At 49.8% G+C, this 27,746-nt stretch overlaps 1 protein-coding gene across 1 annotated transcript in view; it reads right to left on the bottom strand.

Moving 5' to 3' along the window:
• atp2a3 (ATPase sarcoplasmic/endoplasmic reticulum Ca2+ transporting 3) overlaps positions 1 to 27,746 on the bottom strand; it is a 200,482-nt gene that overhangs the window by 67,567 nt on the left and 105,169 nt on the right. Inside the window, exons 7-8 of the mRNA XM_073053837.1 lie at positions 26,004 to 26,089; positions 16,152 to 16,616 (exon numbers count right to left, since the gene is read on the bottom strand). Coding sequence (XP_072909938.1) covers positions 16,152 to 16,616; positions 26,004 to 26,089 — 551 coding nt within the window. The remainder of the gene's footprint in view (positions 1 to 16,151; positions 16,617 to 26,003; positions 26,090 to 27,746) is intronic.

Below are 27,746 nucleotides of genomic sequence, written 5' to 3'. Positions count from 1 at the left end.
TACCGTAGACACGGAACAGTACAATACAATACAATACAGGCCCTTTATCCCATAATGTTGTGCCGATCCTTTAACCTACTCCAAAATCTGTCTAACCCTTCCCTCTCACGTAGGTCCCCATTTTTCTTTTATCCATGTATCTAAGAGTCTCTGAAATCTCCATAAAGAACCTGCCTCTCCTACCACCCCCAACAGTACATTCATGCATTTACCACAGTGAAAAAAGAACTTACCTGACATCCTCCAAACACCTTACAAGCATGCCCTCTCATACTAGCCATGACCACCCCAGGGAAATAGGTGCTGGCTGTCCACTCTATCTATGCTGCATATTCTGACTAACAAAGGCCAGTACAGATAAGCCTTCTTTCCCAGCAGAAGAGGGCTTCCTTGCCTGTGTGTCTGCAGGCAAAGGGCTGTATCTCATTGCCAAGCACAGTGGTGTCAGTAGTACAGTCACTGCCTCACAACTCTGCATCCTGGCTTTCACCTGGACTTCGGGCACTGCCTGTCTAGTGTTCACACATTCCCCCTGTGACCATGTGGATTACCTCTGGGTGCTCCACATCCTAATGATACAAAGGTAGGAAGATTAAATGGCTGCTGTAAATTATCGCTGGTGTAGGTAAGTGATGGAATCTGAGGAGGTGAGGGAAATAATAAATTGGGTTAGTGTAAGATTAGAGCAAATGTTTCCGTAGAATATGATTCTAAATGAGACCTTGCAGGTTCTGGAAGGGTTAAAATGTTTAATGATTTTAATATTTTGGTACCAGTATAACTTGGCGAATTTAATGTTCCAGTCCAATCAGAGACCATCGCTACACTCTTCAGCTTAATACCCAGCAGGGAAGATTCTTCACCTTCAGAAATTCAGTGCAAAATCATCAGCCTCACTGCCGGAGGAAGATTCAGTGGTCAGTGCCATCACCACAACAGCTACGGCCAACAACCAGTGCAAGAGAGTCATCACAAACTTTCCAGCAGCTGCTTCCAGACATACAACCGGTGTCACATCCTGCACTGAGCTGTATGCAGACAACAGCTTGAGCACAGTGCATCCCCTAACTTAATCATGAAGATTCTTACGTCCTGGTCTGGGCTCTGCGATTCAGTGTTAATCGATATCTGGAAGTTATATTGGTATAACTGCATAAGTGAGTAACTCCAAGGTCACATTTGGAGTATTGTGTGCAGTTCTGGTCTTAGACCTACTGGAAAGATGTCACAAAGTTGAAAGGGAGAAGAAAAAAATTCACAAGAGAACCAAAGCGAAAGGCTTGAGTTATGAGGAGAGGTTGGGGCTTTTCCCCATGAGTGTAGGAAGTCGAGGGGGAGACCTAAAAAAACATGAGGGGTGTGGATAATGTGAATGGTCACATTCTTTTTTCCAGGGTAAGGGAATCTAAGACTAGAGGGTGTAGGCTTAAAGCAAGAGGTGAAACATTTAAACCTGATGTGAGGGGCACATTTCCCCAATGCAGAGGATGGTGTGTATAAGGAACGAGTTGCCATTGACAATATTGTAAAGACATTTGGACGGGTATGTGGGAAAGGTGAAGAGGGATATGGACAAATGGGACTAGCTCAGGGAGGCAATTTGGTCAACATGGTTGAGTTATACCCAAGGGCCTGTTTCTGTGCTCTCTGGTCTATGGCAACACTGTATGATCCCAGCTGCCACACAGATGATGGAGTCCAGCGTGCAGAGTGACAGATAGACAGGCCCTTCCTGCATTTGGTATGGGGTAACAAAGTGCAAAAGGTGATTCCTGGCCAACACAATCCAAACCTTGATCGAATCATTTTACCACGACAATGCCCTGTCCCAGTTTTGCTCCTCTCCATTCTCCACCCTGCCAGGTCCAGCAGTCCCCAGCTGCTCCCAGGGTGTTACAGATCCCTCCTTCACTACTCAGTCTGTACAATCCCAGCCCATCTTTGGTGGGAATGTGCTCACACATCTGAACAGCCTTCCTGTCATACTTATAGTTGGTGTTCTTCTGAGAACCTAGTCCTGCAACCACACAACCTCATCTCCTCACCTTTTGCACACACAACCTCATCTCCTCACCTTTTGCCCACACAACCTCATCTCCTCACCTTCTGTCCACACAACCTCATTTCCTCACCATTTGCACACACAACCTCATCTCCTCACCTTTTGCACACACAACCTCATCTCCCCAACTTTTGCACACACAACCTCATCTCCTCACCTTCTGTCCACACAACCTCATCTCCTCACCTTCTGTCCACACAACCTCATCTCCTCACCTTTTGCCCACACAACCTCATCTCCTCACCTTTTGCCCACACAACCTCATCTCCTCACCTTTTGCCCACACAACCTCATCTCCTCACCTTTTGCACACACAACCTCATCTCCTCACCTTTTGCACACACAACCTCATCTCCTCACCTTTTGCCCACACAACCTCATCTCCTCACCTTCTGTCCACACAACCTCATCTCCTCACCTTTTGCCCACACAACCTCATCTCCTCACCTTCTGTCCACACAACCTCATCTCCTCACCTTTTGCCCACACAACCTCATCTCCTCACCTTCTGTCCACACAACCTCATCTCCTCACCTTTTGCCCACACAACCTCATCTCCCCACCTTTTGCACACACAACCTCATCTCCTCACCTTTTGCCCACACAACCTCATCTCCTCACCTTTTGCCCACACAACCTCATCTCCTCACCTTCTGTCCACACAACCTCATCTCCTCACCTTCTGTCCACACAACCTCATCTCCTCACCTTTTGCCCACACAACCTCATCTCCTCACCTTTTGCCCACACAACCTCATCTCCTCACCTTTTGCCCACACAACCTCATCTCCTCACCTTTTGCACACACAACCTCATCTCCTCACCTTCTGTCCACACAACCTCATCTCCTCACCTTTTGCCCACACAACCTCATCTCCTCACCTTTTGCCCACACAACCTCATCTCCTCACCTTTTGCACACACAACCTCATCTCCTCACCTTTTGCACACACAACCTCATCTCCTCACCTTTTGTCCACACAACCTCATCTCCTCACCTTCTGTCCACACAACCTCATCTCCTCACCTTTTGCCCACACAACCTCATCTCCTCACCTTTTGCCCACACAACCTCATCTCCTCACCTTTTGCCCACACAACCTCATCTCCTCACCTTTTGCCAACACAACCTCATCTCCTCACCTTCTGTCCACACAACCTCATCTCCTCACCTTCTGTCCACACAACCTCATCTCCTCACCTTCTGTCCACACAACCTCATCTCCTCACCTTTTGCACACACAACCTCATCTCCTCAACTTTTGCACACACAACCTCATCTCCTCACCTTTTGCCCACACAACCTCATCTCCTCACCTTTTGCCCACACAACCTCATCTCCTCACCTTTTGCCCACACAACCTCATCTCCCCACCTTCTGTCCACACAACTTCATCTCCCCACCTTTTGCCCACACAACCTCATCTCCTCACCTTTTGCCCACACAACCTCATCTCCTCACCTTTTGCCCACACAACCTCATCTCCTCACCTTTTGCACACTTGTTTAAGATTCATCCTGAAAATGTTCAGGATGCTCCAGAAACAGGAGGCATTCACTGGCTCAAAGATGAAAATCCCTCAAACTTACATAGATTAATCTGTGATGCAACGAGCAAATAAAAGTCTGGAGCTTATTTAATAAACTAAGCAAGAGTTCCAGCACTGAGGCAATCTCAATGGTGAAGTGAGGAAGAGTCCTGTGAGTGAGTGACTAATTGTGAGGTCAGGTCAATCTTCAGCACTGTCAGCTCAAGACAGCAATGATTTAAAAAGGATATAAATTACTTCTCGGAGTTGGCTTTCAAATAACTAAACAATTGTGTGTTGAATTATGTGATGTGAAAGCTCCATCTCCCTGTGTGTCCAAAGATTCTGTCTCGCATTGCCCCAGTGCTAGCACTAACTGGCCGACTGCTTTGAAGTTACCTCCACACTGCCAATCACACTCAAACCCTTAGCCCAATCCACATCTGGGCAATGCCTGGATAAATGATGTGAACAGGCTAGCCTGTTTGGATCATGCTGCCTCTGAACCCCTCAGTCAATCACATGTGACGTCACTGCAGCTACTTACAGGGTGCAGAAATAACTTGTACAGAACGTTCCACACGAGGATGCTGGAACAAGCTTTTCTGAAGTGCTGTAACTATTGTAAACTATTTACACATAACTAGCTCCCACAGATGTAAATGGATGTAAAGGCATGTATTTGATTGACGTGTTTAAGGGTGATATTTGTTAGAGAAGAGTAAGGTTGAATACTCCTCCATCTCCTGGTTGGATACAGAACCAGAACCAGAACCAGGGTCACGGTCTCAGGTCAGGACTGAGATGACAAGGAACGTCTTCACTCAGAGAGCAGTGAATCTTCAGAACTCCCTGACCACAGGGCTTTGGGTGTTCAGCCACTGAGGCTATTCAGGGCTGATAAAAGTAATCAAGGAAGGGAAAGAGCCATCGAGTTATACTGCTTGGGAAAAAGGTCACTCAGCATACGTGTGTGTCCTTGCTGACCAAGATTCAAGCTAGTTCATTCCCCAACATGTCCTATATCCCTTGAAACGTCATCCATATACCTGTCCAGATAGCTAAATATACCTAATGTACCTGCCTCTAGCAGCTGGTTCCATACACCTACCACCTACTGTATGAAAAAATGCACTTTCAGGTTCTTACTAAACCCTCCACCCTTTAAACTATGCCCACGATTTTCAATTCTCTGACCTCATAAAAAGACGGCCCGGTCTGTCTAAACCCCCCATGAGGTCAGCCCTCACTCCTCTACGCCCCACGGAGTAAGGGCCCAGCCACTCCGACCTCTCCCTGTGACTCAGTCCCTTAAGTCCTTGTAGATCTTTTTGGTATTCTTTCCAGCTTAATCACTTCCTTCCTATAACAGGGTGACCAATATGGAACACATTTCTCCAAGTGTGGCTTCTTATTCATAACCTTGCAGCTTCTACATTCAATGCCAAACTAAGGAAGGCCAGCAGGAGGACGTGGGAAAAGAAAGTGGAGCTGAAGTAGATGAGCATTGATCTTGATAGATGGTGGAATATTCTCAAAGTGTCTATTCCTCTACCTATTTCTTACAACTGCCCTGCTCCCCTTTGAATACAGTAACTAAGTCCTCTGCATTGGTTTGGGGGGGGGGGGGGAATTTAACAATTCAGCTAAAATGTTTCCTCTAACAGGTCTCCCTCAGCCACCTCTGCGAAGACTGAGACTAGGAGTATCATTGTGCTCCATTGTCCAGCCGCAGCAACCTCCACCTCAGGTTAGACCCGCTGCTCAACAGTGAAGCCAAGTTACGAGGTTTGAAGGTATTAGTTGTCACATGGTTGCTCTGTGGTCTTGTCCATGTGACGAAGGGGAAGGAGGGGAAAGAGTCCACCCACAGGCCATGGATTCAACAGCAAGCGCCTTCAGCACCACTTGGTCGGTTAGTCCTGACGAAAACGTCGACAGTGCTTCTCCCTATAGATGCTGCCTGGCCTGCTGTGTTCCACCAGTATTTTGTGTGTGTTGTTTGAATTTCCAGCATCTGCAGATTTCCTGGTATTGGTTCAGCTGCTCCATTTTCGTCATCTCCATGGGTTTAGCCTGTGCCTGGTACAGCTTGATACTGGAGCATGGACAAATGGAGTGGGGAGGGGAGGTGAGGGTGGAGGGACACAAAGGCTAACAGATCTCATCTGGCACCTGCATCAAGGTTTAAGATCATGGTCAACCCGCACAAGGGCAACAGTGGCCAGAACCAGTGAGAGGAGGCAGGGACAGGATTAGACATCAGAAGCCATGGAGCCCATGAGCAGGTCCGAATATCTCCTGTAAACAGCAAACACTGGTAAAAATCTAGAATCACTTCTTAACCACCTTCCCCTGCTTTCGACACACTAATCCTGCATGGTGCCCTTGTCCATACTGCTCTATGGGGGACCCTATGGAACTCCAGCAGAGTTAACTCTGAGCTGTGAGAATGTGCTGTCAGCTCTTAGACAACAGGAGTGTGAGAGACAAGTCAGGGCAGTCCCTGACAGTGGGTACCAGGAGCAGGAGACACAAGTCAGGGTATTCCCTGACAGTGGGTACCAGGAGCAGGAGTCACAAGTCAGGGCAGTCCCTGACAGTGGGTACCAGGAGCAGGAGACACAAGTCAGGGCAGTCCCTGACAGTGGGTACCAGGAGCAGGAGTCACAAGTCAGGGTATTCCCTGACAGTGGGTACCAGGAGCAGGAGACACGAGTCAGGGTATTCCCTGACAGTGGGTACCAGGAGCAGGAGACACGAGTCAGGGTATTCCCTGACAGTGGGTACCAGGAGCAGGAGACACGAGTCAGGGCAGTCCCTGACAGTGGGTACCAGGAGCAGGAGACACGAGTCAGGGTATTCCCTGACAGTGGGTACCAGGAGCAGGAGACACGAGACAGGGTATTCCCTGACAATGGGTACCAGAAGCAGGAGACACGAGTCAGGGCAGTCCCTGACAGTGGGTACCAGGAGCAGGAGACACGAGTCAGGGCAGTCCCTGACAGTGGGTACCAGGAGCAGGAGACACGAGTCAGGGTATTCCCTGACAGTGGGTACCAGGAGCAGGAGACACGAGTCAGGGTATTCCCTGACAGTGGGTACCAGGAGCAGGAGACACGAGTCAGGGTATTCCCTGACAGTGGGTACCAGGAGCAGGAGACACGAGTCAGGGTATTCCCTGACAGTGGGTACCAGGAGCAGGAGACACGAGTCAGGGTATTCCCTGACAGTGGGTACCAGGAGCAGGAGACACGAGTCAGGGTATTCCCTGACAGTGGGTACCAGGAGCAGGAGACACGAGTCAGGGTATTCCCTGACAGTGGGTACCAGGAGCAGGAGACACGAGTCAGGGTATTCCCTGACAGTGGGTACCAGGAGCAGGAGACACGAGTCAGGGTATTCCCTGACAGTGGGTACCAGGAGCAGGAGACACAAGTCAGGGCAGTCCCTGACAGTGGGTACCAGGAGCAGGAGTCACAAGTCAGGGTATTCCCTGACAGTGGGTACCAGGAGCAGGAGACACGAGTCAGGGCAGTCCCTGACAGTGGGTACCAGGAGCAGGAGTCACAAGTCAGGGCAGTCCCTGACAGTGGGTACCAGGAGCAGGAGTCACAAGTCAGGGCAGTCCCTGACAGTGGATGTCTGCTTGGGACATGGAGAGAAGGTACCAGTAGCATTTACATCACTTCCCAGTCAGAGGGTGTGGGTTTAAAGTTCACAAGCATAAACACTGGAGAACTTGAAGTACAGCACTGCCCCACGGATGGAACATTAAAGTTGGCCCCCATTTACCCACCTGAGGAGATTTGAAAAGAACCTAATCATGGCACTGCCTAGTGTTTCCAGCCCTGGCCAGTTCCCACATTTCCGATAAATTGCGGGGTCAGTCCAGATGAAGGGTCAACCATCCCTTTCTCTCTCTTGATGCTGCCTGGCCTGCTGAGTTCCTCCCGCACTTCATTGCTCTAAATTCCAGTCTGCAGTCCCTTGTGTCTCCAACATTCCTGTCTGTGGAAGTTTACTGTGCTCACTGCATCTTTCCCAGACTACAACAGCAACTTGAAAAGCAGGGCACTGACTGAAGTAGTCCGATGTCCACAACTATGGGCATGTTCCTTTTAAACGAATGTTGGCTCTTTACTTCTGCCCACTCATTGCACTAGAGAAATCTCACCTTCTACTACACTGGAAAGCCAACCCTCTCCCTGGGCAACAGGAACATTTCAGACCGTTTCAGTCTCTGTGATCTGAGGCTGATGTAGCAAGCTGCTCCAGGGAGCACCACCCTCTCAAATCACCCGTTGCAAAACACGATCCCACATCTGCAATATAATATCAGGTGCTGAAAGGGACTTGCACCAAAAACTCAATGGCTGACATCAACAGAGCTTGAAGTTCATGTTCAGCACTGGTTTTGGGAAAGTCTGAATGAGCTGCTTCAGGAGAATCAGGATAAAGTTAACCTCTGGCTGCTGCCAGGGAAAACATTTATACAGAACGCAGATTAACCCTGACCTCCCCATGTCGGTGGGGATGGGGGTGGAGAGTGGCACCATCAATACAAACAGGGTCTCCCCTTTCCTTGTAGTACGGACACGGAGAGGACTGTGCATCTTCTGGAAACCCTAAAGCATTTCACAGTCATTGGTGTTCTTATGGGGTCAGTGAAGTCAGGAGCAACCGTTGGAAACAACAGCAGGGCTTGGCGAGTGGGAGGGTGGGGGGTGGGGGAGACATGACTCACACTAGATACGTTCGCTGCTCACTCTCTCTCTGGTCAGCATGGTCACTGAGACGCTAACACTGGAGACTGGGAAGGTCGCGGAGCAGGCAGGGCTGTACTGAATATAAATTTCATAAAGCAATGTCCCTACACATATGAACTACCAAATAGAGATGTTTTTAATTTTGTTTACTTGTGCTGACCCGGTGTCTGGAGACAAGACCTATACAATGCAACACTCTTAAGTGTAGCAACAGGATCACAAGTACTTTGCAAAATCAACGGTTCAGATTATCCCGGGTCGCTCATGCAGGTGCTGGACTGATTCCATGAATGGAAACTCCTGCGGAAACTCTCTCAGTGGTTTACACAACAAAGGTGCCATGAGTTTGGAGATGCAAGTGTTCCTAGCAATGAACACTCGGGCTACCGTTCATCCACTGGTGACCATCGTTCACAGGTTGAGCAGATCTCGTCTGGACTCACTCACGGGGAAGTATGCCAGCCCTCCACAAACTGACAGTTAACCTCCTGATCAATACTGCCAGTAATTGCATGGGTTACCCTGGGTGATCTGTACCTTCTCACCTCCCAAAGGTGGGTTAAGTGCTTCCTGTAAAATACCCCTCAGTGCTGGTAAGTGGCAAAAGCAGCAGAGAGAAGCAGATGGACAGGAACAGGACGGATGGAATGATTCTGCTCGGAGCTGATGGTCCGAAGGGACTCCTGTGTTTCCGCAAGGAAGAGAAAACTATGGACAGTGGGCACAGGACAGACCACGGCTGAAGGGCTCACTATGCCTCACACTGGTGCAGATATAAAACTGTCAGACCATACAACACCTTCCTTTGAACCCTACTGAACCCAGAGTTCACGCTGCTCTCCGCCCATGCTGTCAGACGGTCGGTTCATGACGCCCTGCCCCAGGACGCTGAGTGTGCACCTCCTCATTCTCAAAGCAAGGCACCACATGTGGTTGTGACTGACCTTCGCCTGTACTGCTCTAGAGGAGGTGGAGGTTTAGATACTAAACGGCATTCCCCCGTTGTGAGCCTGAAGATAGCTAAACATGACGGGTCCCGAAAACTGGGCATCATGCAGATTCGATTTGCCAGCTGGGACTGAACTGCAGGAAACAATACCATGCCTTCCCCCGACCGCCCCACAGACAGGCTCAAACCGAAAGGGCCTGTGGCTGGAGCCAGCGACGGGAGTTCGAGTAGAATTACCCTGATCTGGAACCACATGGGAGAGAGCCCTGCTCAGGCAAAGCGTTATAGTCATAGAGACAGCACAGGAACAGGCCCTTCAGCCCACTGTGTCGGTGCAGACCATCACCCACCCAGTCACACAATCCCACTCAAATCACGTTTTTACTTCCCCCTCATTCCACTCAACTACACAATAGGAGCAATTCACAGAAACAATTATCCGACCAGCCTGCATGTCTTTGGAACACGAGAGGAGATTGGAACAGGCAAAGGAAACCCACGCAGTCACGTGCAATCACCAAAGTCAGGATTGAATCCTGGTTTCTGAGGGTGGGAGCTGTCTTTGAGACCACAGTTACCACTAAACCACCCCCCCGCCCCGGCTTCAGAGGATGCAGCCTTGGTTGAGGAAGAAGGGATAGGCAAGTACCTGTACCCAGGGAGCCAGAAAACTGCCCAAACTAGTCTAAAAGCGGCAAAGGCTAGCTGCTGTGTACAAAGTGGCTGTACAAGTCTCTGCGTACAAAGCGGCTGTACAAGTCTCTGCGTACAAAGCGGCTGTACAAGTCTCTGCGTACAAAGCGGCTGTACAAGTCTCTGCGTACAAAGCGGCTGTACAAGTCTCTGCGTACAAAGCGGCTGTACAAGTCTCTGCGTACAAAGCGGCTGTACAAGTCTCTGCGTACAAAGTGGCTGTACAAGCCTCTGCGTACAAAGCGGCTGTACAAGTCTCTGCGTACAAAGCGGCTGTACAAGTCTCTGCGTACAAAGCGGCTGTACAAGTCTCTGCGTACAAAGCGGCTGTACAAGTCTCTGCGTACAAAGCGGCTGTACAAGTCTCTGCGTACAAAGCGGCTGTACAAGTCTCTGCGTACAAAGCGGCTGTACAAGTCTCTGCGTACAAAGCGGCTGTACAAGTCTCTGCGTACAAAGCGGCTGTACAAGTCTCTGCGTACAAAGCGGCTGTACAAGCCTCTGCGTACAAAGCGGCTGTACAAGTCTCTGCGTACAAAGCGGCTGTACAAGTCTCTGCGTACAAAGCGGCTGTACAAGTCTCTGCGTACAAAGTGGCTGTACAAGTCTCTGCGTACAAAGCGGCTGTACAAGTCTCTGCGTACAAAGCGGCTGTACAAGTCTCTGCGTACAAAGTGGCTGTACAAGTCTCTGCGTACAAAGCGGCTGTACAAGTCTCTGCGTACAAAGCGGCTGTACAAGTCTGCGTACAAAGTGGCTGTACAAGTCTGCGTACAAAGCGGCTGTACAAGTCTGCGTACAAAGTGGCTGTACAAGTCTGCGTACAAAGCGGCTGTACAAGTCTCTGCGTACAAAGCGGCTGTACAAGTCTCTGCGTACAAAGTGGCTGTACAAGTCTCTGTGTACAAAGTGGCTGTACTCTGTACCACTGAATGACCTCTCAAAGTTCCAAAATTCCTGAGCGATTCCAAAAATTCTGGATGGATGCAGAGCTGAGGAAACTAGCACTAACTCCCCACAACATGAAAGCTAGACCCAGAGATGAGCTGAGGGCTCGACTGGAAAGAGGGGTATGAACCTGACCCATCCTGCTTCAAAGCAAGATCTCTGCCTGGAAAGACCTGCAATAGAGGGGAGATGGAGCAAAGATTCATTCACAAGCTCCCAGCTCTACTCAGCTGGATACACAAACTACCTGGAGAGAAAAGAAAGCAATAAAGGGGATTAAAGTAGCACCATACAACCCTCGCACAGCAGCCAAGGACAACGTCAATCTGAACAGCAATCAATGGCTTCAAACTGACTTCTCTATACTGTCAAAGCAGCAGCCCCCCGTGCCACTAACCTGGCAAATTACTTTATCCACTGGCAAGTCCCTTTGAGAAGGAACACATCCATCAAGTTGGGAAGAGTCCAAACAAAAGCTTACAGTCAGCCAAGCAACATGGGCAAGATGAGCTGTTAGATCTCTGCGGCCACAGTCACTGCTCAGGACGCAGCAAAGGGGCTCTGGCAGGAAGGTTGGCAGTGACTTTGTGCAGGAGGTCCCATGCTCCGCAGTGGAAGAATACAACTCGACAGTCATATCACTTCAGTGATGTTATCTGAGGGACCAATACAGGCTGGGTCAGCAGACCAACACTCTGCCCCCATTCGATATTGAGCCATTGGGTTCGAGAAGGCAGTTGGAAGCTTCATTAAAAATTGACCAAGTTGTGAAGTGGCTGCACACAATGCACAAAGCTGAACACAACTCCCAATGAAGGGGCTGCATTCCTACTTCCAGTCTGCAACTAGATTACAAATCCTGTGTTGTCACTGTCTCTTTCTCTTTAAACATTGTCTCTGCCTGATGGCCGTTTATACATTCCCATGTGATCTCACTAGCATAAGTTTTCCCTTTAATTAAATATAGTTAGGATTCCATTCCAGTGCATTCATTTTGCCCTCTAATCACTCTCCATCACTATCGACTACTTGCTGCTCTGATAGACTTCAGCAACATAATGTTTATGGTGAGGTTTTGCTCCATGCCAATCACAGACTCTCAGAACTTACAGCACAAAAGACATCCATTTGGCCATCGTGTCCATGCTAAGTGAAGAGCTAACTAACCTAGTGCCACCTCCTTGCTCAGGGCCACTAACCTGCCATCCACAGCACTTCATGAACTCATCCAAAGATGTTGACCTCATCACCCTTCCAGAACTTTGCCAGCTTCTAGAAATTTACTATTCCCCTTCTCTTCCTTACCTCTTTAATTCCTTTAAATTTGCTGTTTGATCACTTTACTAAGGAAAATAGGACCTTTCTATATTTATTCCATCAAAGCCTTTCAAATTTATACATCTCAGTTTAGCACCCCTCAGCTCTGTCTGTTCCAAATAAAACACACCTAGCCATTTAATCTTTTACATGGCTACAAATTTCTAGTCCTGGCAGCATCCCTGACCCTCTGCAGCACAAGCACATCTTCCCTGTGATGTACCAGAACTGTACCCAATACACAATCTGGCCCTAACCAGTGAAGTACCCCACCTAGTAGGGAATTTGAACTCAACTGTTGACAAACTTAATTGTTCTTAGTGACCTTTGAGGCAAGGGATCTGACAACTTGATCAGCTCCATCCCAGAACTGACTTTATTCTGAGGAACCTTCAAAACAATTCTCACATGGAAAAGGAGACAGAATAACTGGGGGTGGGGGGTGGAATTAAATGTCACTTTAGTCACTGTGCCCATTTGGAAGATCATTTCTTTTTAAAATTGCACTTGCTTCCTATTAATGAAAATCTAACAGCCATTACAGATTAACACTGGTAGTTTCACTGGTTTAGTTAAATATTTATATCACCTATTTAATAATTATTTTAACTATTTATTTCACAGTGTTCAACTATACAAGGATTCTTCCAGTTTTTTTAAATTAAGGTACTAAGATGCTGTCTCTCCACTGTCTATGCCTCTCATAATCTTATAAACCTTGGACTGATTTACTCCAGCCATTACCTGTGGCCTAGTCCCTTGTGTGTATCAAGACAGAGCAGCAAGTCACAAGGAATGCCTTGGACATGGTTGGGGAAATGCAGCTGATATCATGAGAAGCATAGACAGTGGAGAGACAGCATCTTTTACCCCAGGGTTGAAAAGTATAATAACAGAGGTTGGAGGTGAGAGGGTGTAGGTTCAAAGGAAATGTGAGGTGTAAGAGTTTTTTTTTAAATGTACAGAGATGGTAGTAGGGATTTTTATGATTTGCTTAGATAGGCAATGAATGTGAGGGAAATGGAAGGGCATTGTGTAGGCAAAAGGGATTAGTTTAGTTGGCCATTTGATTACTAATTTAATTGGGTTGTCATAACATTGAGGGCCGAAGAGCCTGTCCTGTACTGTTCTATGTTCTGTTTGCTTTTATTTAGGAGTTCGTTGTCATGAGAGTGATGAAGAACCCATAGAAAATAAATCTTTACTTTGTAATAACTCATTAACAAATGTAATAAATCACTGATACCACTTATGATGGATGGGAAACTGACAACAGCATTCTCAATAGTCAATCTGCTTTGTGTTTCCTGTGTGTGTGTGTGTGTGTGTGTTTTATGTGTGTGTGTGTGTGTGTGTGTGTTTTATGTGTGTGTGTGTGTGTGTGTGTGTGTGTGTGTGTGTGTGTGTGTGTGTGTCTGTGTGTGTGTGTGTGTGTCTGTGTGTGTGTGTGTGTGTGCGCGCGCGCGCGTACGCCCTTAACTCCTGGTGGAGTCGTCGGGGCGCTGTCATGACAAGCTTTTTGCACCGATCTTTTTGGTGATTGATCATCGTTTTGGGCATCTGAAACCTGGCGGAGCCCATCCCTCTCCAGGTTTTTTTTTACGAGGTCGAGTTGCTAGCTCAACACAGGCACAGATGGAGAGCGTGCAAGGGAGTCGAATCTAAATGTATTTCAGCATTAAGTTCCTGTAAAACCCCAAATGAAGTAATTGAGCACACAGCAGGGACAAAGACAAACACGTGTTCCAGTCTGTAACAAACCACCCTCCCTACAACCCGTCACAAAACGGGGAAAACGTGGATCTGATCTGCGTTCAACAGGTATGGGATCAGATCCTGTACTGGCAGTGAGTGCTAGTGAACGGACATTGGCTGGGAAGTGGGAATGTTGTCTCAGAGTCTGGTGATCATTGATAAGTGGGAAAGCAAATTGCCAAGAGGACACTGAGTCTACAGGGACATAGACAGGGCATGTTTGTGGGGAAACCGTGGCAGATGGGGTTTAGCGTGGGGAAGGCACTCTGGTACAACTGAATGCCAAAACGTTGTTTAAATGGACTGAGACATTGATGAAAATTAGAAATTGATACCATGGGGATATTTAGAGAGATTGTGGAGACCTCATACAAGAAATACCAGAGGTTAGAATACAGGGGATTAGGTATAAAACTGGGAACACTGGCTTTCTGTGATTGAGAAAAAGCAAGCAGACCTTGTGAGAACAGAACAGTGGCACCACCAGAGCCCGGCTTCAACCTGTGTCAAGTTTACCCTTTCTCCCTATGACCTTCTGGCAGCTCCGGGTCCCTCCCCGCATTCCAGAGAAGAGTGGAGTAATAGACTAATTGCCCAGTGCATAGCTGAGTGGTAGAAATCCTGGTGGGCTGATAACAATAAAAATTGAGCTAGTGTTAAGCTGTTGATGCTAGGCATGAATATAGCGGCTGAACGGTCTGTGTCCATGCTGTACGACAGATTGAGCTTAGCGGTAAGACATAGAGAATGGGAGGTGTGCACACAAATACAAGGATCAGTGGAATTCCTGACACTAAACAACTGTGAATATGCTTGCCAGTGGGAGATGCAGATTTTTGGGCACTGGGACATCCAAAGATCATGAGCCCAGGAAAGAAAATGGAACTGGAGGCAAAATCTTCCATGACAGGAGTCTGCATGCAGTCTTCCTGCTCCTGTTGTACACGTTCTCCCAGTCCCTCACAGCTGTGATCAAGTACATTACGATCAAGGGAAAAGTGTATAAAATCAGCAGCAAAAACAGGCCCTTTGGCCCATCTCTTCCAGGCCTGCACTCAGTCACCCCTTTATTAGGAACCTGCTACATGTTCGTGGTCTCTTGCTGTTGTAGTCCATCCACTTCAAGGTTCAACAAATTGCACACTCAGAGATGATTTTTCTGAACACCACTGCTGTTTGAGTTACCGTTACCTTGCTGTCAGCTTGAGCCAGTCTGGCCATTCTCCTCCGAACTCTCTCATTAACAAGGCATCTTTGCCTGCAGAACTGCCGTTCACTAGGTACTTTTTGCTTTCCACACCATTCTTTGTAAACTCTAGAGACTGTTGTGGATCAGCAGTTTTGAGATACTCAAACCACCCGCCTGGCACCAACAATCATTCCATTGTTAAAGTCTCTTAGATCAGATTACTTCTCCATTCTGATATTTGATGTTTGACCTCACCCATAAAGCATGCAGAGGTTGAGTTGTTATTCAGATCCTCACACACAACAGACTGTAGATCTGACAAAACAAAAACCATCCAGTGAGCGGCAGTTCTTGTTGAAGAGAGGGGTCAGAGGAGAGTGGCCAGACTGCTTCAAGCTGACAGGAAGGTAACAGTAAATTAAATAACGACACGTTACCACAGTGGTGTTCAGAAGAGCATCTCTGAGCGCACAACACATTGAACTTTGAAGTGGATGGGCTACAGAAGAGCACAAACATACACACTCTGGCTGTTTTATTAGGTACAGGAAGCGACCGAGTGGACACTTCAATGTACACGCGACAAATAAAGGTAATGCTGTCAGCGTGGTCCAAGCAATGTTGTACAAGGAGATCTGTGCTCCTATATCCTATACCCTAATGAAGGCAAGCATCCTGTATGCCTTCTTCACCATCTTATCTTTCTGCTCCACCATCTTCAGGGACCTTTGAACTTTGCCCTACCACTCACAGTACACTGTATGTCCTGTACTTAAATGCATCACCTCATACTCATCAAGATTAAACTCAATCTGCCATGCCCAACTCACCAGCTGATTAATATCATTCAGTAGCCTAACGCTCTCTATCATTATCAACAACACGGCCAGTCCGGGCTTGAGCAGCACAGGATAGAGCACTCAGTGGTTGACCCCCTTACCTTGCAGACAGACATCTGATTGGTGGTGAGCGTGCCAGTCTTGTCGGAGCAGATGATTGACGTGCAGCCCAGCGTCTCCACGGAAGGAAGGCTCCTGACAATGGCATTCTTCTTGGCCATGCGTCGGGTACCCAGGGCCAGGCAGGTAGTGATGACAGCAGGCAGCCCCTCAGGAATGGCAGCCACTGCTAAGGCTACTGCAATCTTGAAATAGTAGATGGCACCACGCACCCAGGACCCTCCGTGGACGGGGTCGTTGAAGTGCCCAATGTTGATGACCCACACAGCCACGCAGATGAGAGATATCACCTTGGACAGCTGCTGGCCAAACTCATCAAGCTTCTGCTGGAGAGGAGTCTTCTCACAGCCGGTGGACACCATCTGGTTGCGAATCTTGCCAATCTCCGTGTTGACCCCTGTGGCCACCACAACACCCAGTGCCTTCCCAGCCGCGATATTGGTTCCCTGAGAGAAACAGCAAGCAAAGGCAAGGTCAGCAATTGTCAGCTGGAAAAATGAAGTTTAATAAGGCACCTAAATTTAAAAAATATCATTACTATCCACGTGAAATTACGCTTCATGCCACATACATAAAATGTTGGAGGAACTCAGCAGGTCAGGCAGCATCTATGAAGGGAAATGAGCAGTCGAGGTTCCAAGCTGGGGCCCTTCATCAAGACTGGGAAGGAAGGGGAAGATACCAGAATAAGAGGAGGGAGGAACACAAGCTGGCAGGTGATATGCGAGACCAGGTGAAGGGGAAGGTGGGTGGGTGGCTGGGAGAGGGGGAAATAAAAGGAAGGTGATAAGTGGAAGAGCCTAACGACTAATGCTGAGGGGAAGGTAAGGGCGCCATAGGACTGGGGGGGGGAAACAAAAGAGGAGGGCAGCAAAAGGGAAGATGGAGCAGAAGTTGATGTTGATGCCAGCAGGTTGAAGGCTACCAAGATGGAATATGAATTGAAAGAACAGTTGTAAAAAAGGTCTTGATTGCTGGCTTTAGCTTTAAGTAAAACCTTTCATTCCCAATGCATGCCGTCCTGGTCACCCCATTACAGGAAGAATGAGGGGGCTTTGGAGGGGGTACAGAAGAGGTTCACCAAGATGCTGCTTGCATTAGAAGGCATGTGTGATAAGGAGAGTTTGGACACACACACACACCGGGTGATTTCTCTGGGACAGCAGAGGCTGTGATAGAGGCTTGTTAGATTATGAGAGGCAGATATTCTGAATATTTTCCCCAGGATAGACTTCTGTCAAATACTAGTGGGCATGGATTTAGTTTAACAGAGATGTGTGGGGCAATGTTTGTTTTTATACACAGAGTTGTGGGTACCTGTGACAGTGGTGGAAGCAGATACAATAGAGGCATTTAAGAAGCTTTTGGACAGATGCATGAATATGCAGGCAGATGAGATTTAAATCAGCATTGTGCTTGGTTCAGACACAAGTGGCTGAAGGCCCTGATGCTGTTTTGTACTCTGAGCCCCTTCACAGTAGCCATTTCCTTTCCGACTTATTGCTGAACTACACAATTGCTCCAGAGACTATGTTCTTTATAGCAAAGTCAACTACAAAACCCGCAGTGCCAGTCTGACACAACAAACTGATCTCTGCTATTGTCAGTCTCCTTTAAACCAGCTGGCTATCTATGTTTCTGTTACAAAGATCCTCAATTAATTCCTTTCAGAAAAGCAATTTCAATTTTCCCAGATAATAACTTGCCCATACGGTGTCAGAGGATCTCCTCACAAAGCCTGCTCTCACTCTTCACCCTGAATTGAAAACGCCTTCCGTGCACTACATAATAACTGAGAGCTCACAGTCTCCAAGGTGACAGCCCACCGCCCGAGAGAGCTCACAATCTCTCAGAGGTGACAGCCCACCGCCCGAGGGAGCTCACAGTCTCTCAGAGGTGACAGCCCACTGCCCGAGAGAGCTCACAGTCTCTCAGAGTTGACAGCCCACCGCCCGAGGGAGCTCATGGTCTCTCAGAGGTGACAGCCCACCGCCCGAGAGAGCTCACAGTCTCTCAGAGTTGACAGCCCACCGCCCGAGGGAGCTCATGGTCTCTCAGAGGTGACAGCCCACCGCCCGAGAGAGCTCACGGTCTCTCAGAGGTGACAGCCCACCGCCCGAGAGAGCTCACAGTCTCTCAGAGTTGACAGCCCACCGCCCGAGGGAGCTCATGGTCTCTCAGAGGTGACAGCCCACCGCCCGAGAGAGCTCACGGTCTCTCAGAGGTGACAGCCCACCGCCCGAGAGAGCTCAGTCTCTCAGAGGTGACAGCCCACCGCCCGAGGGAGCTCACGGTCTCTCACAGTCCACCGCCCGAGAGAGCTCACAGTCTCTCAGAGGTGACAGTCCACCGCACGAGAGAGCTCACAGTCTCTCAGAGGTGACAGTCCACCGCCCGAGGGAGCTCACAGTCTCTCAGAGGTGACAGCCCACCGCCCGAGAGAGCTCACAGTCTCTCAGAGGTGACAGCCCACCGCCCGAGAGAGCTCACGGTCTCTCACAGTCCACCGCCCGAGGGAGCTCACAATCTCTCAGAGGTGACAGCCCACCGCCCGAGGGAGCTCACAGTCTCTCAGAGGTGACAGCCCACCGCCCGAGGGAGCTCACGGTCTCTCACAGTCCACCGCCCGAGGGAGCTCACAATCTCTCAGAGGTGACAGCCCACCGCCCGAGAGAGCTCACAGTCTCTCAGAGGTGACAGCCCACCGCCCGAGAGAGCTCACAGTCTCTCAGAGGTGACAGCCCACCGCCCGAGAGAGCTCACAGTCTCTCAGAGGTGACAGCCCACCGCCCGAGAGAGCTGACAGTCTCTCAGAGGTGACAGCCCACCGCCCGAGGGAGCTCACAGTCTCTCAGAGGTGACAGCCCACCGCCCGAGAGAGCTGACAGTCTCTCAGAGGTGACAGCCCACCGCCCGAGGGAGCTCACAGTCTCTGAGAGGTGACAGCCCACCGCCCGAGAGAGCTGACAGTCTCTCAGAGGTGACAGCCCACCGCCCAAGAGAGCTCACAGTCTCTCAGAGGTGACAGCCCACCGCCCGAGGGAGCTCACAATCTCTCAGAGGTGACAGCCCACCGCCCGAGGGAGCTCAGTCCCTCAGAGGTGACAGCCCACCGCCCGAGGGAGCTCAGTCTCTCAGAGGTGACAGCCCACCGCCCGAGGGAGCTCACAGTCTCTCAGAGGTGACAGCCCACCGCCCGAGGGAGCTCACAGTCTCTCAGAGGTGACAGCCCACCGCCCAGCAATCTCTCAGAGGTGACAGCCCACCGCCCGACAATCACTCAGAGGTGACAGCCCACCGCCCGAGAGAGCTCACAGTCTCTCAGAGGTGACAGCTCACCGCCCGAGAGAGCTCACAGTCTCTCAGAGGTGACAGCCCACCGTCCGAGAGAGCTCACAGTCTCTCAGAGGTGACAGCCCACCGCCCGAGAGAGCTCACAGTCTCTCAGAGGTGACAGCCCACCGCCCGAGAGAGCTCACAGTCTCTCAGAGGTGACAGCCCACCGCCCGAGGGAGCTCAGTCTCTCAGAGGTGACAGCCCACCGCCCGAGGGAGCTCACAGTCTCTCAGAGGTGACAGCCCACCGCCCGAGGGAGCTCACAGTCTCTCAGAGGTGACAGCCCACTGCCCGAGGGAGCTCACAGTCCCTCAGAGGTGACAGCCCACCGCCCGAGGGAGCTCACAGTCTCTCAGAGGTGACAGCCCACCGCCCGAGGGAGCTCACAGTCTCTCAGAGGTGACAGCCCACCGCCCGAGGGAGCTCACAGTCTCTCAGAGGTGACAGCCCACCGCCCAGCAATCTCTCAGAGGTGACAGCCCACCGCCCGACAATCACTCAGAGGTGACAGCCCACCGCCCGAGAGAGCTCACAGTCTCTCAGAGGTGACAGCCCACCGCCCGAGGGAGCTCACAGTCTCTCAGAGGTGACAGCCCACCGTCCTAGAGAGCTCACAGTCTCTCAGAGGTGACAGCCCACCGCCCGAGGTAGCTCACAATCTCTCAGAGGTGACAGCCCACCGCCCGAGGGAGCTCACAGTCTCTCAGAGGTGACAGCCCACCGCCCGAGGGAGCTCACAGTCTCTCAGAGGTGACAGCCCACCGTCCGAGAGAGCTCACAGTCTCTCAGAGGTGACAGCCCACCGCCCGAGAGAGCTCAGTCTCTCAGAGGTGACAGCCCACCGCCCGAGGGAGCTCACGGTCTCTCACAGTCCACCGCCCGAGAGAGCTCACAGTCTCTCAGAGGTGACAGTCCACCGCCCGAGGGAGCTCACAGTCTCTCACAGCCCACCGCCCGAGGGAGCTGACAGTCTCTCAGAGGTGACAGCCCACCGCCCGAGGGAGCTCACGGTCTCTCAGAGGTGACAGCCCACCGCCCGAGGGAGCTCACAGTCTCTCAGAGGTGACAGCCCACCGCCCGAGGGAGCTCACAGTCTCTCAGAGGTGACAGCCCACCGTCCGAGAGAGCTCACGGTCTCTCAGAGGTGACAGCCCACCGCCCGAGGGAGCTCACAGTCTCTCAGAGGTGACAGCCCACCGCCCGAGGGAGCTCACAGTCTCTCAGAGGTGACAGCCCACCGTCCGAGAGAGCTCACAGTCTCTCAGAGGTGACAGCCCACCGCCCGAGGGAGCTCACAGTCTCTCAGAGGTGACAGCCCACCGCCCGAGGAAGCTCACGGTCTCTCAGAGGTGACAGCCCACCGCCCGAGAGAGCTCACAGTCTCTCAGAGGTGACAGCCCACCGCCCGAGAGAGCTCAGTCTCTCAGAGGTGACAGCCCACCGCCCGAGGGAGCTCACGGTCTCTCACAGTCCACCGCCCGAGAGAGCTCACAGTCTCTCAGAGGTGACAGTCCACCGCCCGAGGGAGCTCACAGTCTCTCACAGCCCACCGCCCGAGGGAGCTGACAGTCTCTCAGAGGTGACAGCCCACCGCCCGAGGGAGCTCACGGTCTCTCAGAGGTGACAGCCCACTGCCCGAGGGAGCTCACAGTCTCTCACAGCCCACCGCCCGAGGGAGCTCACGGTCTCTCAGAGGTGACAGCCCACCGCCCGAGGGAGCTCACAGTCTCACAGCCCACCGCCCGAGGGAGCTCACAGTCTCTCAGAGGTGACAGCCCACCGCCCGAGGGAGCTCACGGTCTCTCAGAGGTGACAGCCCACCGCCCGAGAGAGCTCACAATCTCTCAGAGGTGACAGCCCACCGCCCAAGAGAGCTCACAATCTCTCAGAGGTGACAGTCAAGTTATCTACATATTTCACTGTCATAATCTCAACTTCAAACTTTCAGTGTTGAGTTATTCTACAGCTTACTGCCCGCTACACCACTGATGCTTAGGTCAGCAGTGAAGGTTCTCCATCTCTGTCTGTCCATACCGTTGCACACAGATGTAGAAGGATTCTTCATGGCTGTTTCCCTAACAATTTTTCTTTAAACCTGTCAGGTTTGTTAGTCCCGAGCTGAATCCCTGAACTTGGACCACTCTTAGTCAGGCCGTTACCCTTTGAACTGTTTGGCATGGGTGACCCTACCAAGAGACAAAGCACAAGGCCCCGACTCCAGGCTATTGAGGCAGGAAAGCCTGCAAGCCCCATGAACAAGGTAATGGTCCTCCTGGAGGTTCAACTACAAATGTCATTGATAAAATACCTCCACCTGCCAACTTTGCCATTATCAAATTCAACATCTACATTTAAGATGCCACTTGCCCAAGTCCACCAGTTGGTTACATTCTCAAACACCTCCACATTTTCTTCTGCACCCTTCCTTAAGCAGATAGAAAGTGGAAACAATGATGTAAGAACGTCAGATTTGAGCACTAAACCAACTTGATGTGGAACATTTAGATCATAAGACCATAAGACATAGGAGCAGAATTAGGCCATTCAACCCATCGGGTCTGGTCTGCCATTCCATCCTCGCTGATCCTGGATCAAAGGATACAGATGTAAGGGGATACACTAGATTCTGGTTAATTGGGCCATCAGTTAATTGGAGCAACCACTTATTTGGAACAACTCTTAAAGAACAAAATCTATTCAAGAAAATAGCTGGGATTCCCTCCGTTTATTTGGGACACTATCTTGCTTAATTGGGATAGACAACTGTTGCCGAAAAGTTTCTAACTAGCATTGATCACATGCACTGGTTTGGGTGCTAGACACTACACCACGTTTTGAGCGAACAGTTTTTAAACAGCATCAGTTGCATGTTACATCCACTTTCTCTGCACTAACCCCAACCTCACCATCAAACCCGCAGACAAAGGTGGTGCCGTAGTAGTCTGGCGGACGGACCTCTACCTCACTGAGGCCAAACGGCAGCTCTCCGACACCTCCTCTTACTTACCCCTGGAACAGGACCCCACCAAAAAACATCAAACCATTGTCTCCCGTACCATCACTGCCCTTATCAACTCCGGAGACCTTCCATCCTCAGCCAAAAGACTCATAATTCCCACACCCCACACTGCTCGGTTTTACCTCCTCCCCAAGATCCACAAGCCTGACTGTCCTGGTAGACCCATAGTTTCGGCCTGCCCCTGCCCCACCGAACTTGAGTCTGCCTACTTGGACTCCATTTTGTCACCCATAGTTCAGACTCTCCCCACCTACATCCAGGATACATCCCATGCCCTCCACCTCTTCAATAACTTCCAGTTCCCCGGTCCCGACCGCTTCATTTTCACTATGGATGTCCAATCCTTATACACTTCCATCCCCCATCAAGGCGGCCTCAAAGCCCTCCGCTACTTTCTGGACAATAGACCTCACCAGTTCCCCACCACCACCACACTCCTCCAGTTGACAGAACTGGTACTCACACATAATTACCTCTCTTTTGGGTCTTCCCACTGTCTTCAGACCAAGGGGGTAGGTATGGGCACTCGCATGGGCCCCAGCTATGCCTGTCTGTTCGTGGGTTATGTGGAACAGTCAATGCTCCAAACCTATATTGGTACTGCTCCCCAATTCGCTACATTGACGACTACATTGGTGCTGCTTCCTGCACCCATACTGAGCTCGTCAATTTCATCGACTTTGCCTCTAACTTTCACCCAGCCCTCAAATTCACTTGGTCCATCTCAGACACTTCTCTCCCCTTTCTCAATCTCTTGGTCCCCATCTCTGGAGATAGACTGTCCATGACATCTTCTATAAACCCACTGACTCTCATAACTACCTCGACTGTACCTCTTCCCACCCTGCCAAATGTAAAAATGCTATTCCCTATTCCCAGTTCCTCCGTCTCAGCCGCATCTGCTCCCAGGATGAGGCTTTCCGTTCCAGGACATCTCAAATGTCTTCTTTCTTTCAGGATCGTGGTTTCCCTTCTGCCGTCATCAATGATGCCCTCACCCGCATCTCCTCCATTTCCCGCACTTCGGCCCTCACCCCATCCTCCCGTCACCACAACAGGGACCGTGTTCCCCTTGTCCTCACTTATCACCCCACCAGCCTCCGGATCCAGCATATTATCCTCCGCAACTTCCGCCACCTTCAACAGGACCCCACCACTAAGCACATTTTTCCGTCCCTATCCCTCTCCGCTTTTTGCAGGGATCATTCCCTCCGCAACTCCCTGGCCCACATGTCCTTCCCCACGGATCTCCCACCTGGCACATCCCTGCAAGAGTAAGTGCTACACCTGTCCCTACTCCATTCAGGGCTCCAAACAGTCCTTCCAGGTGAGGCAACACTTCACTTGTGAGTCTGTTGGGGTCATCTATTGCATCCGGTGCTCCCGGTGCGGCCTCCTCTACATTGGCGAGACCCAACACCGATTGGGGGACCGCTTCATCGAGCAACTCCGCTCCATCCGCCACAACAGACAGGATCTCCCGGTTGCCACCCACTTCAACTCTGCTTCACATTCCCATTCGGATATGTTCATACATGGCCTCCTCTACTGCCATGATGAGGCCAAACTCAGTTTGGAGGAGCAACACCTCATATACCGTCTGGGTAGTCTCCAGCCCCTTGGTATGAACATTGAATTCTCCAACTTCAGTTAATTCCCTCCCCCTCCCTTCCCCCATCCCAGTTTCCCTCTGCCTCCTCCTCCAACTGCCTATCACCTCCCTCATGGTTCTGCCTCCTTCTACTACCCATAGTGCTTTCCCCTTACATTCCTTCTTCACCTTTCCTGCCTATCCCCTCCCCCACCCCTTGATCTTTCCTCTGATTGGTTTTTCACCTGGCACCTACCAGCCTTCTCCTTCCCACCCTCCCCCCACCTTTATGGGGCCCCTGCAGTCCTGACAAAGGGTCTCGGTCCAAAACGTTGACGGCTCATTTCCAGAGATGCTTCCTGACCTGCTGAGTTCCTCCATTTTGTTATACATGTCCACTTGAGGTTACAGCACACAGGCCACTCTGCAATACAAATCTCTTCCCCAGTTATGGTGCAGAACAGGCTCTTTGAGTTGCACCGCCAGCATTCCCCGACTTAACCCTCAACTAATCAAAGGACAATTTACAATGACCAATTAACCTTGGATTAAGGGGAGGAAACTGAAGGATCCGGAGAAAACACACATTTCATGAGGAGGACATACAGACTGACACTGCCAATGAACTCTGACACCGAGTGTCCTGCTAACCACAGTTCTACTCTGGCACCCGAGGGTCTCGGCTTGAAAAGTCAACAGCTGTTCCCTCTTCATAGATGCTACCTGACCTGCTGAGTTCCTTCAGCATTTTGTGTTCGTTACCTATAACACCAGTTATTTTCTTCTGGCCTGTAAGATAGTGAACACAGCCCAGCACATCACACAAACCAATCTTCCATCCTTGGACTCACTTTACACCGCACGCTGTTGGAGCTGTGCTGCCAGGATAATCAAGGACACGACCCACCCAGCCAACATACTTTTTGTCCCTCTTCCCTCCGGGAGAAGGTTCAGGAGCTTGAAGATTCGTACGGCCAGATTTGGAAACAGCTTCTTTCCAACTGTGATAAGACTGCTGAACAGACCCTGACCCGGATCTGGGCCATACCTTCCAAATATCCAGATCTGACTTGCACTACCTTACTTTCCCTTTTCTATCTTCTAATTATGATTTATAATTTAAATTTTTATTATATTTACTTTGATTTGTACTTCACGGAGCGCGAAGCGCAGAATCAAATATCACTGTGATGATTGTACTCTCTAGTATCAATTGTTCGGTGGCAGTAAAGTAACTAAGTAAGGAATACAGCATCAGAATTCATTGCTGGGCTAATTTTCAACTCCTAAGGTCTACCTTAATTTTCAACTGTATTTAAACCCCCAGAACAGTGCAATGTTTAGAGCCTTGCCTGCAGAAGATAATGAATAATTATACCCTATGACAGTGTGAGATGAAATGTGAAAGAATATGCTCAAAATGTACAGATTACACTTGGGAAAAGTTGGCCAAAGAGCCAAAAGAAAATTGTGCCCAACACAAGTTGTTCTCCCCATTTCATTGAACTAATCTGCAAATTCCAATTGCTAATAATGCAAAATTGTACCTGACAGCAGAAAGACATCCTGAGAAATAGCTTTTAACTTTCATCCTAGAAATAATTCCTACCTTTGGTTTCAAAGGCACATTGAACTTCAGGGAAATGTATACAATATACATCCTGAAATTCTTTTTCTTCGCACCCTCCACAGAAACAGAAGAGTTCCCCAAAGAATGAAGACAGTTAAATGTTAGAACCCCAAAGCCACCCCCAGATACCCCCACTTGTAAGCATCAGCAAAGCAACGATCCGCCCCTCCACCACCAGGAAAAAAGCATCAGCAACCCCCCCCCGCCCCGCCGAGCTCTGACATGTGCAGCAGAGCATCAACATGGTTTATACGTACCGAAAACAGCATATTCTTCTTGTCCTGGTTTACAGCCCGTGGGTCAGGCACGGGATCATTGTGCTTGATGACAGAGACAGATTCCCCTGGGTATAGAAAGGAGAGACAGAGTGAGGGGACATAGAACACACAGAATGGGGATTCCCAAAGTGAACCGATCTGTCCACCGGTCACATACTTCATACTGGGTACATGCTGACCAACAGAAGGCTCACTGTAAAGAACCACTGGCAATGAAGGACCAGGTGGGTTAATACTGACACTAGCTGGGTGCTCCTGAAAGCTAGTTTGCAAAGGCAGATGATTTTGGAATATCATTTAAGGATCTTTGGTGAGAACACACCGAAGTTACATCTCTATTCAGAAACATTCGGCAACTGATAATCTGATACCAGCAAAGAAGCAAACATTTAGCTCTGCCCACTGAGCATCTTGCCTCTGGATCCTCGGGATGTATGTAAAGGAAACAAAAGCTGAAAGTTAACGAGTGTGACCAGTCGCTTCTAAACTGCAAATGGAGCTACATCACCTGAAGGAAATATCGTTCAGAACAGTTAAACAAATTGACGGAGATTAAGCAGCAAGATCAGTCAATAAAACATCAGACAAGGGCTTCACATTTTTACTCAGCACACTAAATGTTGACTCCAGCGATAAAGGGAAATCAGGCTCTCCAGATTCTTACTGCGAACCTTTATCATGACAGGGCAGTGAGGGCAGCTTGGTAGAGGACTGCTACTGCGTATTCTCAGTGTACAGACCATCCATTTGCATATCTCAGTGACCTGCTCGGACTCCTAGTGTGCGCAATTACAAGTATCATCTTCATATTGGAAATCCATGGAGTTGGATTTAAGCTCCACAGTTTTACCCAGCTAAAAGAGCTAAAGGCATTTGTGAGGTTGAAAATGGTGAAAACCATCTTTGCTTCTGCCACTAAATCAAACAGTATTCATGACTGTTGTTCAAAGATTTGTTGCTTGTTCGGGAGGTCCACAACGGTGACTTTACCCTGGCAGAGGGCGGGGAGAGCGCTCTCCAGCTGGACTTGTGAAATCCTGGTGATCCTTTACCCAATGGATTACTGTAGTTGATTACTTGCTGAAGTACCTCTAGCCAGTGTCCCAGATTAAGCCTGAACAACCCAGTGGCTGTTTAGAGCAAGAGAATACTCTTTATCCACAAATCATAGAGGAACATTTTAACCCTCTCACTTCTTCCCTTTCCAAGTCCAGCTTTTACTTAAAGTGAGTGCTTGGCCTTGCCCGAGATAAGAGCAGGTTGACTTGTAGAATTCCTCAGCTATGTTCCAAACAGAAGTCTCAAATGTGGTTCCTGCACCTGATTTATGCATCGTGAGCAAGATCACGATCCTCCCCAGCAGCAAAGTTACCACCTTCTAAGGTTAACGCCTCTCTTTTCCACATTTGGTTTTGTTAACCAAAAGTTTGTGTTCAGCAAATCATGTATTTGCACTGTGGAAAATGGACACACATTGGCTGGCGGGTGACAGTCCTCACAGCAGCAGAGGGATAGGGGGATGGGAGCTGCCTCTGTCACTGGCAGTTGTGTTTACCTAGGCCTCGGGGGCCAGTGGTTTCACATCCCCAGTCTGAAGACAGGCCAACAGCCCAGTTAAGTAAGGGCATCTCCAGTGATTAATTCAATATTTTATTCAACTGATACACAGGCCGAGCCTGTGTGTACTTGTCCAACGTAGTCACCTTTGAGAAAGTAGTGGTG

This window comes from Hemitrygon akajei, chromosome 8 (assembly GCF_048418815.1).
Source record: "Hemitrygon akajei chromosome 8, sHemAka1.3, whole genome shotgun sequence".
Classification (NCBI taxonomy): Eukaryota; Metazoa; Chordata; class Chondrichthyes; order Myliobatiformes; family Dasyatidae; genus Hemitrygon; species Hemitrygon akajei.
The sequence above is the reverse complement of the archived record's forward strand: the minus strand, read 5'-3'. Positions and strand labels throughout refer to the sequence as shown.